This window comes from Giraffa tippelskirchi, chromosome 7, assembly GCF_054371585.1.
Source record: "Giraffa tippelskirchi isolate mGirTip1 chromosome 7, T2T-mGirTip1v1.2.pri, whole genome shotgun sequence".
NCBI lineage: Eukaryota > Metazoa > Chordata > Mammalia > Artiodactyla > Giraffidae > Giraffa > Giraffa tippelskirchi.
In genome coordinates this window covers 15,184,682-15,203,779 of record NC_137281.1, presented here as the reverse complement: position 1 = coordinate 15,203,779, position 19,098 = coordinate 15,184,682, and the positions used below count along the sequence as shown (strand labels likewise).

At 39.7% G+C, this 19,098-nt stretch overlaps 2 protein-coding genes and 1 long non-coding RNA gene across 31 annotated transcripts in view; 2 read left to right on the top strand and 1 right to left on the bottom strand.

Moving 5' to 3' along the window:
• The window catches only part of ZNF527 (zinc finger protein 527), a 56,111-nt gene that overhangs the window by 17,069 nt on the left and 19,944 nt on the right, over window positions 1–19,098 (top strand). The gene's annotated exons all lie outside the window — the stretch shown is intronic.
• LOC145515795 (uncharacterized) lies at window positions 59–17,152 on the top strand. The gene is made up of 2 exons (XR_014061017.1): window positions 59–10,311; window positions 13,009–17,152. It is a non-coding gene; the product is annotated as an uncharacterized LOC145515795 (long non-coding RNA).
• The window catches only part of ZNF569 (zinc finger protein 569), a 25,860-nt gene continuing 20,634 nt past the window's right edge, over window positions 13,873–19,098 (bottom strand). The window contains exons 6-7 of one of the 2 annotated variants that reach the window (XM_081516754.1): window positions 15,430–17,073; window positions 13,873–15,345 (exon numbers count right to left, since the gene is read on the bottom strand). In XM_081516754.1, the coding sequence (XP_081372880.1) occupies window positions 15,257–15,345; window positions 15,430–17,073 (1,733 nt within the window). In that variant the 3' untranslated portion in view covers window positions 13,873–15,256. Of the gene's footprint in view, window positions 17,074–19,098 lie in introns of both variants that reach the window. The other variant, XM_081516753.1, reaches the window with a different exon arrangement.

The following is a 19,098-nucleotide window of genomic DNA, read 5'->3' as shown; positions in this document are numbered from 1 at the left end:
CCTTATAATGCAATACACTACCAAAATTAACATGAACTGATAGCTCCTTGGCTTGTTGGTTCCCCTTGGACGAGCATCACCTGAGCCCTCCTCTCCTAGGAAGATCCTCCCACCTCTGGAGCCTGACCTCTTTCTCCCTGTCTCACCCTCCTCTTCCCCTCCCCTTAACCTTCCCCACTTCTCCAAACAGAGCTCATTCCTTTCCACTTTTTTTTTTCTAATTTTAATTTTTATGTATTTATTTGGCTGCACCTGGTCTTAGGTGCTGGCATGCAAACTCTTAGTTGTGGCACGCGGGATCTAGTTCCCTGACCAGGGACCCAAGGGATGCGGTGGGGGCGGTGGGAGGGGGGGGTGCTGTATTGGAAGCGCAGAGTCTTAGCCAGTGGACCACCAGGGAAGTCCACATATCTAATTTACAGTAGTTAGCAAAGTATACATAAATCAAACCTGGCACTCTGTAAACAATCATTAAACATAGGTGATGAGTATGTGCTTGTTTATTGCTCTCCTTTGTATATTTGAAAATTTTCATAGTAAAAACGTTTTTTAAAGGCATAGGTAGATAATTTTCTTTTAAAAAGACTTTTAGAGAAGGTTTAGGTTTACAGGAAAATTAAGAGGAAGGTACAGAGGTTTGCCATATACCCCTTACCACCAACACATGCATAGCCTCCCCCAATGCCAACATTACCCACCAGAGTGGTACATTTGTCACCATTGATAAACTTACATTGACACATTATAATCACCTAAAGTCAGTAGTTTACATTAGGGTTCACTCTTTGTGTTGTACAATATATTTATCCATTGTTGTATAATCATACAGAGTATTTTTGCTACCCTAAAAATTCTCTGTGATCCACCTGTTCATCCCGTCCCCATCCCTCATCCCTGGAAACCGCTGATCTTTTTAGTGTCTTCAGAGTTTTGCCTTTTCCAGAATGTCGTATGATTGGAGTCATACAGTTTATGGCTTTTCTTTTTAAGATTGGCTCCTTTCACTTCCCTGCATTTAAATTTTCCTCCTTGTCTTTTCATGGCACGATAGCTCATTTCTTCTTATCACTGAATAGCATTCCGTTGTCTGAATATACCGCAGTTCTGTTTATATATTCCCTTATGAAGGTCATCTTGGTTGCTTCCAAATTTTGGCAATTGTGAATAAAGCTGCTATTAACGTCCATGTGTGGACATAAGTTTTCAGCTCATTTGGGTAAATACCAAGGAGTGATTGCTGAATCAGTGGTAAGAGCATGTTTAGTTTTGTAAGAAATTGTTGAACTAACTTCCAAAGAGGCTGTTTCATTTTGCATTCCCATCAGCAATGAATGGTGTTGCTTATCCTTGTCAGTGTTCTAGATTTTTAGCTATCCTAATAGGTGTGTAGTGGTATCTTGTTGTTTTAATTTGCACTTCCCTGATGACATATGATATGGAGCATCTTTTCATGTGCTTATTTACCATCTGTTATCTTTTTTAGTGAGGTGTCTGTTCAGGTCTTTTTGTCTTTTTAAAATCAGGTTGTTTTCTTATTTTGATTTTTAAGAGTTGTTTGTATATTTTGGGTAACTCCCTTACCAGATATATTTTTTGCAAATATTTCTCCTGATGTGCAGCTTGCCTTCTCATTCTTTTGACATATTTTTCCTGTTTTTGAAATAAATCACTTAAAATAAGTAGTATCATTAGGGAAAATATTAGATGATATACACAGCAATAAACCAGACTACTCCAGAAATTAAATTGTTTTTAAGTAGTATTTATGGAGAAATGTGTGTTGTTGTTGTTCAGTTGCTAAGTTGTGTACAACTCTTTGCGACCCTGTGGACTGCAGCACACCAAGCTTCCCTATCCTTCACTGTCTCCCGGAGTTTGCTCAAACTCATGTCCATTCAGTTGGTGATGCCATCCAACCATCTCGTCCTCTGTTGCCCCCCTTCTCCTCCTGCCCTCAATCTCTCCCAGCATCAGGAGAAAACTATAAACATTTTTAAAGATCTTATAAATACGCGTACTGTGAAACATTGTTGCCCACCATCCGGTTCTACCAGGATTAAGTCACTGGCAATTGACTGGAAGAAATTCAGGACAAAAAACAGGAGATAAGATACACCAGCCCTGTAGCCTTTGCGGGGGGGGGGGGGGGGAGGGGGGGGTGTCTTCTCTGGGCCCCACACAGGCCGCCAAAATGTTGACCTAAAACAGACTGCCAGATGTTTCCCCAGATGGCTGTATTCAGGATCAGCAGGTAATTGCAGTTTGGGTCTGCAATCATCATGAGCCTTATGCAAGAACCCCCCATGGCAACGGAGGGGAAAAGGATGTTGGAGGGCTGTAGAAAACAAAGCTAGGCAAGAAGAGTCTTGCTTCCTGTTGAGCTCTGTCATTGCGGGGTTGTGGTGTGAGAGCTCCCCCTTCTGGTCTCCTGACTCTTTCATCGAGGTTTCTGTTTATCAGTGTTTTACATGTTGAACTGGTGAACAACAAGCCCCGGCGGCCATCAGAGTCAGGCTATGAAGGGATGTGTCTCTGGCGACAGCTACAAAAGCTGGGGCATTCAGTGTGTGCACACACTTTTTCTCAGAGATACCTGTCGGGTGGGGCAGAGAAGGGCATGAAGATGGCAGCCATCGGCCTCCATATTAGCTGCAAGCCTCCGTGGTCCCTGGAAAGGATTGAATTTGGCCCCTAGATGTGTGTTTAATTAGAAGCCTAGCCCTTGGGCCACCGTTATGAAGCTAAGCTCATAGACCTCTTTCACAGAAAAACTGGGCATCTCAGCTCCCTCTTACGAACTTTTTCTCTTGCTACAGTCCTGTAGAACCTGTGAATGTAAGCCCTACTAGCCACCAGAGCTAGGTAATCAAGATTTTGGCAGCGGCCACAAAATCTGGGGCTCTAGGTGTGTGCACAAGCTCCTTTCTGGGAGATGCCAGCAATGTGGAGTGAGGCGGGGGGCTAGTGCAAATGTGGACTGCCAGCCTTTCTGATCTTTACTTCAGTAAACCTCTAGAGGTATATGAAATCAGAAGCCTGCCCCTTAGGCCGAAGCTTTCAGATAAGCAAACAGGCGTCTTTCACCAAAACATGGGGGTGGGTGCCATTCTGCTACCTCTGTGCTGTTTCCCGTAAGAGTAGCCAGTAACTGTTTCTGTTACCGAAGCAAACTTTGGTCCACTTGCCTGTGCGCAGTGAAGCCCATCTTCTGACAGTGGCTTGTGGTGAAGTAAACTGCAGCGTTTATAGCTGGACCCAGCAAGGAGTCCAGGGCAACTAGTGCTTAAAGGACCGAACTCTCCAAAGGCTCTCAGGGTAAAGTTTACAAAGACAGGGTGAGGGAGGGGGTTTGTGGGCTGTGTGATCAGCTCGTGGACATTCTTCATTGGTTGGTGGTGTGGGAATTGGGAGTCAGCACCATCAGTCTTCTGGTTCCAAATAGTCTGGACTCTACGTGCTTGTGGGCAGTATACAGTTAACTTCTTCCACCTGATGGGGGTTTCAGACTCTGCAGACAGCTCAAAGGACATGGCTCAGAATATTAGCTATAATCCCTGAGGAAGGACTAAAGATCCTTGACTTTGTTTAATGGCTACAGTATCATTTTTGTCTTGCTTGACTTTTCCTTTCTTTCCACATTTTCTCACTTCTTTGATTAAATTTATTCTTTGACTAAGCTTGTTCTACAGACTGAAGGCAGGCAGAGGCCATAGGTGGAGGTCTATGAAGGCTTTATAGGGTCTTGCTTGGTTACTTTTCTGTTTGTTATAGTCCAATGGGATCAGCAAACTTAAGCCCTGCTGGCCACAAGAGCCAGGTGATCAGGGGATGCACCCTGCAGCCATCAAGAATCAGGGCACCATGCCATTCTGGGAGATTCGGGCTACCTGGAGGGAGACTGAGGGAGAGCATAAAGTTAGTGCCTGTCTCCCAGGTCTCTGGAGAGGATTACAGTCAGCTCTAATATATGTGTTTAATTAGAAGCTGGGGGAATTCCCTGGGGGTCCAGTGGTTAGGACTTGGTGTGTTCATTGTGGTGGGACTGGGTTTGGATTTGATCCCTGGTCAGGGAGCTTGGGGCTTCCCCAGTGGCTCAGTGGTAAAGAATCTGCCTGCAGTGAAGGAGCTACAGGAGACACAGGTTCAATCCCTGGGTCAGGAAGATCCCCGAGAAGGGCATGGCAACCCACTGCAGTATTCTTGCCTAGAGAATCCCATGGACAGAGGAGCCTTGTGGGCTACAGTCCAAGAGTCAGACATGACTGAAGCGACTTAGCATGCACGCAGGGAGCTCGGATCCCACAGGCTGTGTGGTTCAGCAAAACAAAACCAAAAAAAAAAAACAACTGGGCCCTCAGGCCGCAGCTGTGAAGATAAGCTAACAGGCCTCTTTCACAGAAAGACTGGGCATCTCAATCTGCTACCTCTCCACTGTGCCCTGGGGTGGGTAGCTGGTTAAAAAAAAAAAACAACAAAAAACCTCTCCGTTGATTACAGCCCTCTGGGACCTAGGAACATAAGCCCTGCTAGTCATTTGGAGTGTATTTCAGTAGGCACTGGGGACGTGTTAAATTAGGTACCTGCTCCTCAGGCTTAAGCTTTGCAGATTGGCTCCTTTCATAGAAAGATGGATGCTCATTATGTTGTAGGAGGGAAAAGTCATCATCCTGGGACCTGCAGGAGTCCTTAGAACAGACTGCCAAGTGAGGGTCCTTGGCTTCATGCAGGAAAGAATTCAAGAGTGAGCCCAGAGTAAAGGGAAAACCAGTTAATTCCCATAGGCAGAATGCAGACCATCTTAAGTGATAATGGCCCTGGGGCATGGGGTAGTACGTTTCCCATCCAAGTACTAACCAGGCCTGACCGTGCTTAGCTTCCAAGATCAGACAAGATTGGGTATGTTCAGGGTGGTATGGCCGTAGACAGGCTGTAGGTTTTTATAGGTTAAGGAATTTCATAGGCTAATGAGCGGGGGGAACATTGTTGTTATTTTGACGTAAGGTGAGGATTTCCCAGGAATTGGACCACTGTCCACTTTTTTGGTCTTTTATGGTCCAACTTAGAGTTTGCACAAGAGGGAGTAATTTTTAATGTTACAGTGAAGATATAATGAGGTAAAGGTCAATGACCAAACTGTTCTCAAGGCCACCTTGATTTCAGCTGCTTCCAGCCAGTCTTTATTGCATCCAAACAGCTGTGCCCCTTCCTCATTATCTGGAATTTGTGTCCTGCCCTTTTCACTGCTGCCTCAATTAGGCTCCCTCTGTGCCGGGCCCTGGGAGGTAGCGAGGTGGGTCTGCTGGAGCCCTTTAAGAATTGTTTCTCAGTTTGTCATATCCTGTAGGTCTCATGAATGCAAATCCCATTCATTGACTTTCAAAGCTGAGGGTTTGAGGGCCTCATCTTAGATGCAGGTCTTAAAAGTTAGGATGCCAAATGTGAAGTTCAGATCCTTTGCTCCTCAGGGAGAAGCTCAGAATTGTGGTTTCCTCTCAGTTGTAGGTTGCTGTGCCAAGGGTGGGATTTATGGTGAAATTGTCTCTCAGCCTCTCCTACCTGTTTTGGTGTGGGTTTTTCTCTTATTTGCCAAATGTGTGGGGGTTCCTCCTCTGGTTTGGGGTTTCTTTCAGGGAAATTGTTCTGTGTGTAGCTGTAGATGCACAGTGTCTGCAGGAGGAGGTGATGAGTTCAGGATTCCTCTATGTTACCATCTCAAACAAGATCTTCATCCCATCCTTTTTCTTGAGGGATTGCACATGTCCAAGTTCAGATAGCTCGACTGACCTGTCTGTCCTGTGAAATCTTAGACGTAAAACACTTTCTTCATTCTACCCCATTTTCTCTGTTCCCTTTAGTCCCAGCTGGCAATTTTTCTGTTGTTATAATCCCATCTGTTCCTGGCTCCAACTGAGATGGCTGATTAAATCCATTGGTAAACTCTTTATAGAGTCCGGCTACACTCCTGGTGTTGCCTCCAGAACTCATTTTCTCTTTTTTTGCAATGTGGATAGACTGAGAATTTTCTAAATGTTCAAGATCTGGTTCTTTTATGCTCAGCAATTCCTTTATCTCCCAGTCCTCTTACATTTTATAATAAACCTTAAGAAGAAACTAGGCTACACCTTCAACACTTTGTTTAAAAATCTCCTTACCTAATACACGGTTGTCACTGATTTCCACAAAGCATGAGAGCAGTCCTGCCAAGTTCTTTGTCACTTTCTATTAATTTCCTTTGTTCCAGTTTCCAACAGCATGTTCATAGAACTCACCAGAATCACCTTTAACGACTGTATTTCTACCACGTATTCATGCACCCGTTTCTACCAATAGTCCCATCAATGCAAACGAGGCTTTTTTATACATGAACCTCAAAACTCTTGCAGCCTCTACCTATCACCCAGTTCCAAAGCTACTTACACCATTTTTTCAAATGGCATTTTACAGCAGCACTTCTACTTCATGGTGCCAGAATCTGTCCACATCAGTCACTTTCCAGCTTAAATCTATTAGTATTTCCCTTTATCTACCGGATAAAACCTAACCTTTTCTGTACAAAATGCTTCATCATCTGGCCTCTGATTACGTAAAGTTATCTCTGGACTCCATATAATTTTCTTGCAGTCTGCATAAACTCCACTCATTCTGCCACTTCTATGCCACTTCCCTTTACCTCAAATTAAAATATCTGTTACTGTATTCCCAGTTAATGTGGGGTTTTATTTAATCTATCTTTTCAGAGAAGGCTTCATGCCCTCCTCAGAGCTAGGTCAGGTACTTTTGTTTGTTCTCCCCAAGCCTTCTATTGTCTTAAAAACATATATCTAACTTTTTCCATTTAAAATAATTTTTTGAAATTACATATGCTGTTTGTAGTATTAAAATACACAAATGTAATTTTTATTATTATTTTAATGTAACTTTTACATAACTCTTTTATCCTTATCTCGAATCCCTTCAAGCTCACCATGCCTTTAAGTGTTTCCTTCTAACAAAATGCAAATGTTACTGTTTTTTGTTTTTTTTAATTTACATAAGCAATATGGCACAATAGACTTATTAAAACTTTTTTCACTCAGCAAAAACCATGTCTAGTTCTTTTGTTTGTACTGCTTCATAATATTCAACTGATTTTATTTGGCCATTCCCTGAGTAAGGGATACTAGATTGCCTCTAATCCCACCAACAAACTTTATTCCTCCAACACCATAACAAACAAGACTATGATTAAAATTCTTATACGTATCTCTTATGGAAATGTGAAATTTTCTCTGGATGTATACCCCAGAGAATGAGATTATTGTATCAGAGGGTTCACTTGTACTTAATTTGACCAAAAACTCTCCACTATGTATATTCCTGTTAGTAGTGTATAAGAGTTCCTCTTTCTCCACACTACTACCAACACTTGGCATTATCTAGCTTTCTAACTTTCACAATCAGCTATGTATAAATTGGTATCTTGTTTAAATTTGATTTATCTGACTATTGAAAAGTTTGAATATCGTTGACTTTGACATAAAATATTTGATTTTTCCTTTCTGCAAAATGACCTCATATCTTTTTCTTACCTTTTCTTGGGTATATACTTTTTTCCTTTTGATTTGTATAGTTCAGTAGCATATTCTAGTTGATAGTGTAGATCAGCAGTCTCCAACCTTTCTGGCACTAGGGACCTGTTTCATGGGAGATAATGTTTCCATGGAGTGGGGTGGGGAGAGATGGTTTTGGGATGATTCAAGCGCATTAGATTTATTGTGCACTTTATTACTGTTATTATTACATTGTGATATATAATGAAATAGGTAAACATCTCAGCATAATGTAGAATTTGTGGGAGCCCTGAGCTTGTTTTCCTGCAACTAGGCAGTCCCATCTGGTGGTGTTCGGAGTGATTGACACCTGAAGTGTGTTGCTTATGTCCAGTCTACTCTGTAATCTTGTTTTGGATGCTGTCACTACAGAAAACTCTTGCTTCACAAAGAGGATGGTGGAAATGGAAGCAGGCTTTTCTTTGCTTTTGTGGCAATCTCAGAATATTTTCCCTTGACTTTAATCCGAGCATAAGGAGATTTGAAGTTGTCTCAAACATACTTTTAAGGCCACCGTCATTTGCGATTGCAGGCAGTTGATCCTCTTCTAGCACGGACCGTGTTGATTCACCTGGCTTATTCATAAGTGAGTCATGGATCCATCCCTTCACAGTTTGGGGATCTTTTTTTGGCTGGGAAATAGTGCTCAAACTCTTTCGAAAGCTGAGATAGGTGATTATCTCCCAGGCACTGACTGGGAGAAGGAAGACGCTCTTCTCAGTCTCTCTTAAAATCTCTGCTAATGTTTGAAATGTGTCAAAAATTCCACTATTCACTTGTTGCCTCCATAATTCCAGTTTGATTTTGAATGCAGCCACTTTATCTGCCAACTTGAATGCAGTTGTCATTCTCCTCTGAAGTGACAGATTGAGTTTGTTGAATATGTTACACAAGCAAGTTTTGCCACCTATTCTGTGTCAATGAAATGTGCTGCCATTGATGACTGTTTTTCTAAAAGATATCTCTGGAGCAGCTCTTGTAACTCAAGAACTCTGGCCAGTGATCCACCTTTAGAAAGCCATCTCACTTCTGTGTATAAAACATATGTGCTTTGCATCCATCTCCTTAGAGAGCTGTGAGAACAGAGGCGAGTTAAGGGCATGTACTTTAGTGTGTTTAATTTTGATTACATCCCATAAAATGTTGTTAGGTTCAGGTGACATTTTCTGGCTATCCAGCATTTCTTTATGGATGACACAGTACATAGATTCACTTTCAGAAGTGACCTTTTTGGCCCAACTAGTGAAACCAGAAAGCTGTCCAGTCATGGCAGCAGTTCTGTCCATATGTATACTGACACAAAATAACCAGTTCAGTTTTCCTGATATGTAATCTTTCAAAGACTTGAATAGTTCTGTGGCTGGGATGTTGATTGGCAACAAAAGTGCACATAAGATATCCTCATGCACTTCCTGGAACCTGGAATGTTAGGTCCATGAATCAAGGTAAATTGGAAGTGGTCAAACAGGAGATGGCAAGAGTGAACATTGACATTTTCAAAGAATCAGTGAACTAAAGTGGACCAGAATAGGTGAATTTAATTCAGATGACCATTGCATCTGCTACTGTGGGCAAGAATCCCTTAGAAGAAATGGAGTAGCCCTCAAAGTCAACAGAGGAGTCAGAAATGCAGTACTTGGGTGCAGTCTCAAAAACGACAGAATGATCTCTGTTCATTTCCAAGACAAAGCATTCAGTATCACAGTAATCCAAGTCTGTGCCCCAACCACTAATGCCAAGAAAGCTGAAGTTGAATGGTTCTCTGAAGACCTACAAGACCTTCTAAAACTAACACCAAAAAATGATGTCCTTTTCATCATAGTGGACTGGAATGCAAAAGTAGGAAGTCAAGAGATACCTGGAGTAACAGGAAAGTTTGGCCTTGGAGTACAAAATGAAGCAAGGCAAAGGCTAACAAAGAGTTTTGTCAAGAGAATGCACTGGTCATAGCAAACACCCTTTTCCAAAAACACAAGAGACAACTCTACGCATGGATATCACCAGATGGTTAATACCAAAATCAGATTGATTATATTCATGCGAAATACTGGGCTGGATGAAGCACAAGCTGGAATCAAGATTGCCAGGAGAAATATTAATAACCTCAGATATTCAGATATGCCATCCTTATGGCAGAAAGCGAAGAACTAAAAAGCTTCTTGATGAAGGTGAAAGAAGAGAGTGAAAAAGCTGGCTTAAAACTCAACATTCAAAAATGAAAATCATGGCATCTGGTCCCATCACTTCATGGCAAATAGATGGGGAAACAGTGACAGACTTTATTTTCTTGGGCTCCAAAATCACTGCAGATGGTGACTGCAGCCATGAAATTAAAAGACGCATGCTCCTTGGAAGAAAAGCTTATGACCAACCTAGACAGTGTATTAAAAAGCAGAGACATTACTTTGCCAACAAAGGTCCATATAGTCAAAGCTATGGTTTTTCCAGTAGTCATGTATGGATGTGAGAGTTGGACCATAAAGAAGGCTGAGGGCTGAAGAACTGATGCTTTTGAACTGTGGTGTTGGAGAAGACTCTTGAGAGTCCCTCGGACTGCAAGGAGATCAAACCAGTCAATCCTGAATATTCATTGGAAGGACTGATGCTGAAGCTGAAGCTCCAATACTTTGGCCTCGTGATGCAAAGAGCCAACTCTTTAGAAAAGACCCTGATGCTGGGAAAGATTAAAGGCAGGAGGAGAAGGGGACAACAGGACGAGATGGTTGAATGGCACACAGACTCGATGGACATGAGTTTGAGCAAGCTCCAGGAGATGGTGGGGTACAGAAAGCCTGGCATGCTGCAGTCCATGGGGTCACAAAGAGTCAGACATGACTGAGAAACTGAATAACATGACACTTCCTCCTGACAAATATATCTCACAGAAACAAGTATTTTTGCCTGTTGTCAACATTGGTAGACTAGTCAACCTGAATTGTGTACCACAGTGACTCATTAATCCTAAGAGCTGTGCCTTAGTATCTTCTGCTGTGTCATCAATTTGTCTAGTTATGGTGTTAACTGAAAGAAGAACATGTGCCACCTTTTGAACTGCAGCCTCCTAAAAATCCATGACAAATGTCATTTGCAGCAGGCAGCATCAACTCTTCATCAATAGTAAAGGGCTTTTTAACTTTAGCAGTGTGGTTAGCCACTAAGAATGATGCTTTCCATGAACCTTCAATAATTGCTTCTGTTCGTGTTCACCCCTTTTTCTTTTGAAGAACTCCAAAGACTTGTCTTTTAATGCAAGGTGCTTGGTCTCCATGTGGCAAAGCAAGTTTTGAAGGTTTCATATCTTCGTTGGATAACCAGACACCACATATTATACAAAGCAGGTTTGGAGAATGTGTATCACTTGTTGCAATGAACCGGTAATTTAAGTAGGAATCTTGGTATTATCTTTTAAATGCAGCTTTGCTTTTGCTGGTAGTCTTAAGAGTCTTCTGTCTCATCATTGGGTCTTCCCCCCTTTTCAAAGAAGTTCTCTAGTGATATTTTGGCGATGGTTAGCATGTTGGCCTGCCAAAACTGTGACTGTGACACTTAATCGTGCAGTGTGGGGAAAGAGGCATAGATGGAAGTGGTAAATAAAATAATGGGTGGGCCATGCACAGACTGAAATAAGTGTAGGATTCTGACTTAAAGCCTGCCACCAGATGCAGCTGTACAATTGAAGTAGATCAACTCACTTGCCTCTGTAAAGCCTGCCATCAGATGCAGCTTTATTGTCACTTGCCACTTACTGATAGGGATTTGATATGAGCTTGCCAGCAATTATGGTCTCTGTGGAGTCAAATGTGTCTGCTAATGATAATCCGAATTTGCAGCTGCTCCCCAGAACTAGCATCACTGCCTCAGTTCCACCTCAGATCATCAGGCATTAGATTCTTACTAGGAGCACTCACGGAGAAGGCAGTGGCACCCCACTCCAGTACTCTTGCCTGGAAAATCCCATGGATGGAGGAGCCTGGTAGGCTACAGTCCATGGGGTCGCTAAGAGTCGGACACGACTAAGCGACTTCACTTTCACTTTTCCCTTTCATGCACTGGAGAAGGAAATGGCAATCCACTCCAGTATTCTTGTCTGGAGAATCCCAGGGACGGTGGAGCCTGGTGGGCTGCCGTCTATGGGGTCACACAGAGTCGGACACGACTGAAGCGATTTAGCAGCAGCAGCAGCAGCAGGAGCACTCAATTAGATTCCTCACATGTGCAGTTCACGATAGAGTTTGCATTATCTTATTGGCAGATGACATTACTTTCTGCGTGGGGCTTCCCTGGTGGTTCAGAGGGTAAAGCGTCTGCCTGTAATGCTGAAGACCCGGGTTCGATCCCTGGGTCGGGAAGATCCCCTGGAGAAGGAAATGGCAACCCACTCCAGTACTCTTGCCTGGAAAATCCCATGGATGGAGAAGCCTGGTAGGCTATAGTCCAAGGGGTCGCAAAGAGTCAGACACGACTGAGCGACTTCACTCACTCACTTGTTTTCTACATAAAGAATGAAAAAGAATCTACAAGCAAAAATATCCCACTCACACCAGGTAGAGGAATCCAGAGTTTCAGGCAGTGCTGCTCAATAATCAGTTTCTTCTCAATGTTATCAGGAGTCAGTGGGGAGATAAATCTCCATTCCCACCCAACAAACTCTAGCAACAAGTGGTGCTAGCCAGCACTCTCTCCCCAACTTCATCTTCCCCATAAGTTCTAGCTGGGCTGAATGGAGATCTTAACGTCTACCCCCATCCACTGAAAATGAAGTGGGGGCAGTGCTTCACTTTTGCTTGGGTACAGTCTGTGAGACCTAGTAAGGTGCTGAATATTTACCCCAACGTGGACTTCTAAGTTACATCTAAAAGGCTTAGATGTATTGCCTGTATAAAGGCATAATGACTGCCTGCATAAAGAAAGGTTAAATAGGATTGAGAGTCTTGCAACACCCAAAATGTCCAGAATAGAACTGAAAATCATTAATTGTATCAGGAAACAGGAAAATCTCAAACCGAATGAAAAAAGACAGTCCAAAGACATCAACACCAATGTGACTAAATTTAAGTTGCTGCTGCTGCTAAGTCGCTTCAGTCATGTCCGACTCTGTGCGACCCTATAGATGGAAGCCCACCAGGCTCCCCCGTCCCTGGGATTCTCCAGGCAAGAACACTGGAGTGGGTTGCCATTTCCTTCTCCAAGAATTGATGCTTTTGAACTGTGGTGTTGGAGAAGACTCTTGAGAGTCCCTTGGACTGCAAGATCAAACCAGTCAATCCTAAAGGAAATCAGTCTTGAATATTCGTTGGAAGGACTGATGCTGAAGCTCCCAGTACTCTGGCCACCTGATGCGAAGAACTGACTCATTGGAAAAGACCCTGATGCTGGGAAAGATTGAAGGCAGGAGGAGAAGGGGATGACAGAGGATGAGATGGTTGGAGGGCATCACGGACTCGATGGACGTGAGTTTGAGCAAGCTCCGGGAGTTGGTGATGGACAGGGAAGCCTGGCGTGCTGCAGTCCATGGGGTTGCAAAGAGTTGGACATGACTGAGCAACTGAACTGAACTGATTCAGAGGAAAGAAGTTTCAGTACTATAAATATTTAAGTTGATTTGTGGCAGAAGCCAGCACAATATTGTAAAGCAATTATCCTCCAATAAAAAATTAGAAAAAAATTGAAAAGCATTAATATAAAACAGCTGTGATATAGAAAGACGTGAACTTTCACATTCACTAAGCTCTTACCTGACACATAAAAATAACCACCATCTGAATTCCCATTTAAGAATTCAGAAACCAAAGAAAGATTTGTTGAAATACTTTGAAACTTCTTCTGTCCCAATATGAGTAACTATCCTCGTCTTGATATGTTACATTAACATTTTACATTATGCATGAGTGGTCTTTTCCCCTTAGTTTGAAACCAACCCAAGTGCAGGTGACCTTTTTTTCCCAAATGTAACCCAACAACTGAATATGTTTCTTCACTGGTTTCAAATAGGGAGGAACTCATGTTTAAAATAAAAAATGAAAAATTTTAAAGCTCTCTTCAAACAGATGTTGTATACTTCTAATTTGTATATGCTAATTAACATGAGGTGTAAGCAAAATATCTTAATTCCGGTTTGGTTTATGTATTATTATTAAAGATAACCCTCTACAAATGTTATATCTGATCAAAAATAAGAATCCATATAGGTCCAGGTTTTCTCTATCCACTTGATTCTTAGGGAAACAGGAAAATACAAGAAATAATAATTTTAAAAAACTACAACATAATTTTGACAACCAGATTCATTACTACTGTCATACTTGCTTTGTCTTTTATTAAAGAAATATTACAGATAAATATAACAACTGCTTTCACTTCCTAAAAGGTAGTCAATGTCATATATGTATCCATGATCAACACACAGTACTGTTCTTTGCATTGTTTTATTAAATTTATAGAAATGTTTTATTTCATTGTATATTTTGCTTTTTTCTGTCACTATTATGTAGTCTATCCATGTAATTATATGTCAAATTTGTATTCTGTCATAGAAATAACCATATTGTATCACTCTATCCCTCTATTAATGGAAATGTATATATTCTATTTAGAGGAATACAAACCATGATCCAGTTAACATAAAGATATATGTATCTCTGTGACATATGTGGGTGCCTCTGAAGCCAATGCACCAAAATAGAACTGATTGTTCCACATTTATGTATGTTTAAAGAAATATTGTTATTCTAAAGTAGTAAATATAGTCTATTTTATTTTCATCACATAGAATTTTCGTTTTTATATTCTAGTCTTCAGTGTTTTTGGATTTTATTTTTGTATATGATAAAAAGTAGAGAGCTAACATTTTTTAATATGAATCTTCCATTTATTGAATAGGTCATTTTCTCTCCAGTGATTTCAATAGCACTATAATACACAAAATTTCCATATCGCCTTCCTCCAATCTTCAATTTCTTTCCACTGATATACTCATTAAGAACATTGTTTAAAAACAATGATACCAGCTTTAAATAAATGTGATATCTAATGGTTTTTTTTTTTTTTTACATAGTCACCTATTTGTGGCCCTTTACATTCCTATATAAAATTTCAATCAGTTTGTGAAATTCTTAAAAACTGGTAAAAAAAAAATTTTGAGTGGAAGTACTTTAGAGATTTGTGAGAAATTATATATATATATGTCTTTTTAGACAATGTTATTTTTCTCAACATTTCAGGTGTTCTTTTGTGACCTTCAAAATATTTAACTACATATATATGTCTTGTAATTCATTATCATGTTTATTCATAAATAGTTTATGTTAACATATTTTCTAATTAACTATTCTAGTATAAAAAGGTTATTTTAAGAGTACTTTTTTTCTGCAATGGCTAGGAGCTCAAGTATCATGTTGATAAGCTGATGGCAAATATCTTGCTTCAGATTTTAGTGAGAATGCTGGATAAGTATCATTAGGTAAGATGTCTACTGAAGGTTTTTGATGATCAGCTTTCTCATAGTTTGTCCCCTTGGTAAGAATTCTGTTTCACAAATGTGTGGCTTCTTAAAAAGGCTTTCCCACATTCACAGTTTTCTGCTCTAGATCCTATTATGTAATGTGCAAGGAAATGTGAATTCCTTCTGAAGTCTTTTTCCATATTCACGCGATTCATAGTTTCTATTTCTAATAAGTATGAATTCTCTGGTGTCTAACAAGGTGTGACTTTTGGCTGAAGGCCTTACCACACTCATTACAATGATAAGGCTTCTCACCTGTATGTTTTCTCATATGAAGTGTAAGAGATGAGATTTGGGAAAAGGCTTTTCCACATTTACTACAGTCAAAGGGTTTCTCACCTGTATGACCTCGTATATGTATTGTAAGGGAGGAACTTTGGGAGAAGGCTTTTCCACATTTGTTACATTCATAAGGTTTCTCACCTGTATGACCTCTCATGTGTACAATAAGGGAAGTTCTCTGAGAGAAAGCTTTTCCACATTCATTACATACATAGGGTTTCTCACCTGTATGACTTCTCATATGTAAATTAAGCAGTGAGCACTGAGAGAAAGCTTTCCCACATTTATCACATTCATAAGGCTTTTCCCCTGTGTGACTTCTCAGATGAAGAGTAAGGGAAGCAATTTGAGAGAAGGCTTTACCACATTCATTACAATCATAAGGTTTCTCTCCAGTGTGAACTTTTTGATGTGTAATAAAGTTTTGCTTTTGGCTGAAGGCTTTCCCACATTCATTACATTCATAGGGTTTCTCTCCAGAATGAATTTTTTCATGAGCAATGAGATTTGATTTCTGGCTAAAGGCTTTGCCACACTCCTTACATATGTAGGGTTTTTCTCCAGTGTGAATTCTCTGGTGTCTAACAAGATTTGACATCTGAATGAAAGCTTTCCCACATTCATTACATTCATAAGGTTTCTCTCTAGTATGAATCTTTTGGTGTGTAATGAAATTCTTCTTGTGGCTGAAGGCTTTTCTACATTCCTTACATTCGTAAGGTTTCTCACCAGTATGACTTCTCATATGTACAGTAAGGGCTGAGCTTTGAGAGAAAGATTTCCCACATTCATTACATTCATAGGGTTTCTCACCTGTATGAATTCTCACATGTATAATAAGCATGGAAAACTGAGAGAAGGCTTTTCCACATTTATCACATTTATAAGGTTTCTCTCCTGTATGACTTCTCATATGAAGAGCAAGAGATGCTATTCGTGGGAAGGCTTTACCACATTCATTACATGCATAAGGTTTCTCCCCAGTATGTACTTTCTGATGTGCAATGAGGCTTTGCTTCTGGCTGAATGCTTTTCCACACTCATGACATTCATAAGGTTTCTCTCCAGTATGAATTTTTTCATGATCAATTAGATTTGATTTCTGGCTGAAGGATTTCTCACACTCCTTACATGCATAGGGTTTCTCTCCAGTATGGATTCGTTGATGTCTAATGAGATTTGACATTTTAATGAAAGCTTTCCCACATTCATTACATTCATAAGACTGCTCCCTACTGTGAATTTTATGATGTTTAATCAGTTTTTCCTTGTGACTGAAGGCTTTTCTACATTTTTTACATTCATAGGGTTTCTCTCCAGTATGAATTCTCAAGTGTCTGATGAGGTCCAAAGTTTGATCAAAACCTTTTCCACAATGATTACACTTAAAGGGGGTTACTACAAGATGGGATAAGCTATTGCCAAATGATTTTATAGGCTCCTTATATTCACAGTCGTCTCTTCCTATAAAGATTCTCTCATAATAGTTGAAATTATTATGTGCTAAACACTTTCCAAATAAGTCATATTCATAGACACTGTGACTGGAAGGAAAAAAGTCTGAGTTCAGAGGAAATGCATTTGTAAATTTCTTATGACATTCACTGACTTTTTCTTCAGTCAGTGTTTTTGTGAATTTATCTTCAAGTTGTGTCAAAAGTCTGTCCTGAATTTTCAGCTGTTCATCCATCCCCATTTCTCCTAAAAGAAATTGCAAATAAATGTCACTTGTAAAATTTTCCAAAATTATACCTAATTAAAAACAAAAAAATACATGTATGGAATTCTTAGCTTACAGCCTCATTTCCTATTAAGCAAATTCTAGGTTTATATATAGCTCCTATTTCCTAAGCTTCAGTAAATCCCAGGAAAGGAAATATGAGTAGAGGCAGGTATTTATGAAATACAAATAGCTTTGATTGCTTAATGGGATCTGAAATAAAAAATATAAAACTGTTGGATAAATAAGAGGGGGAATTCAGAATATACAAATGAAGAAACATCAATAAAGAAAAAGGTAAAACAGGAAGCTAAAAAACCATAAAAGTATTTTATAAGATTCTATGGAAATAAACTTTCATAAATGGCTTGACAGAAATAATTTCTGGAAAATATAAACTACTAAACTGACTCTATAAGATGTAGGAAAAAAAGACCAATTTCTACAAATAAATTTATGAAAAGAAATCCCCCAAACAAAACAAACAGACAAGGCCCATAGATGTTTACATGGGAATTTAAACAACTATCTAAAGGACAGCTGTTAAGCATGTCCTATACAAAATATTATGAAAGAAAAAAGAATTCTTTTTTGTGTATGAGACAAACATAATAACAATACCAGATAAAGATGGCAACCCAAAAAGCAAACTATACATCAATTTCATTTTTGAATATCAGTGCAAAAACTCTATATTCAAAATGACACAGAAGGAAAAGAAAGTGACTTGGAAGCATATTAAATATAAGACATACATATGTTGTTTTTTTTCCATGAATAGAAGTATGTTTCAATATTAGAGAAATCTATAAGTAAATAGTAGTAATAGTAAATAGGTCAAAAGTGAAAAGTCAAGCAATCATTTCCAAAGATACTAAAAATGTTAAAAATTCAACACTCATTTTTCCATAAAAATAACTTTATAAAATGGAAACGTATTTAACTAGAGAAAAATCACAGTACAACTTAAACCTTGGTACCATTCCTAATGGGAACAATCACAAAGCAGTCACATTAAAGTCGGGAAAAAAAAAAGATAAGTACTATCAGAACTATTATTATAGTACAGGGTAGTACATTAAATAATAGAAAGAAATGAGGTATAAAAACTTGGAAAGGATGACTTTCCTAGCAGTCCAGTGGTTGAGACTGCTCTCCCAATGCAGGGGGCATGGGTTTGATCCCTGGTTGGGGAACTAGGGACCCATGCGCTGCACAGCATGGGTCACCCTCCCACACACACACAAACAACTTGGAAAGGAAAAATTCACACTATTTGTCAATATTAAAACTCTTTCTTTGCAAAATCAAGAGTTACCTGAAAAATTATAGAAAGTTCATTAAATTCACTATAGCAAATTAATACTCAATTTTAGTAACCTTCATATATACAAATAGCTATTTAGAAAAGATAACAAAAGACTACATTTATAATAAAAATACAAAAAATTGGGGAATATATTTACTTATAAAGTTCCAAAAACTATAAAACTTTAAATGCACACACAGATTTGAACACATGAAACAGTGTTAGGGGTTGAATTGTGTGTCCCACCTTTAAAATATGTTTAAGTCCTAATGGCCACTACCTCAGAACATGAAGTTATTTGAAAATAAGGTCATTGCAGATGTAATTAGTTAAGATGAGGTCACACTGGAGTAGGGTAAGCCCCTAATCTGACTGGTGTTCTTAAAAGAAGATTGCCACATGAAGAGACAGAAACACAGGGAAACACTATATGACGTTAAAGACACAGATTGGAGTTATGCTGTCACAAGCCAAGGAACATCTGGGGATAAAAGAAGCTGAAAGATGCAAGGAATCTTCTGTAGGTTTCAGTAGGAACATGAGTCCTACTTACACCTTGATTTTGTATTTCTAGCCTCTACTTGGTTACAGCAGCCCTAGGAAACTAAGACAAAAGGCATATCACATTCTTGGAAAAGAACATTCAACAGCAGAGATGATAGTTATTCACAAGTTAACCTATCAACTTAAAGTGGTC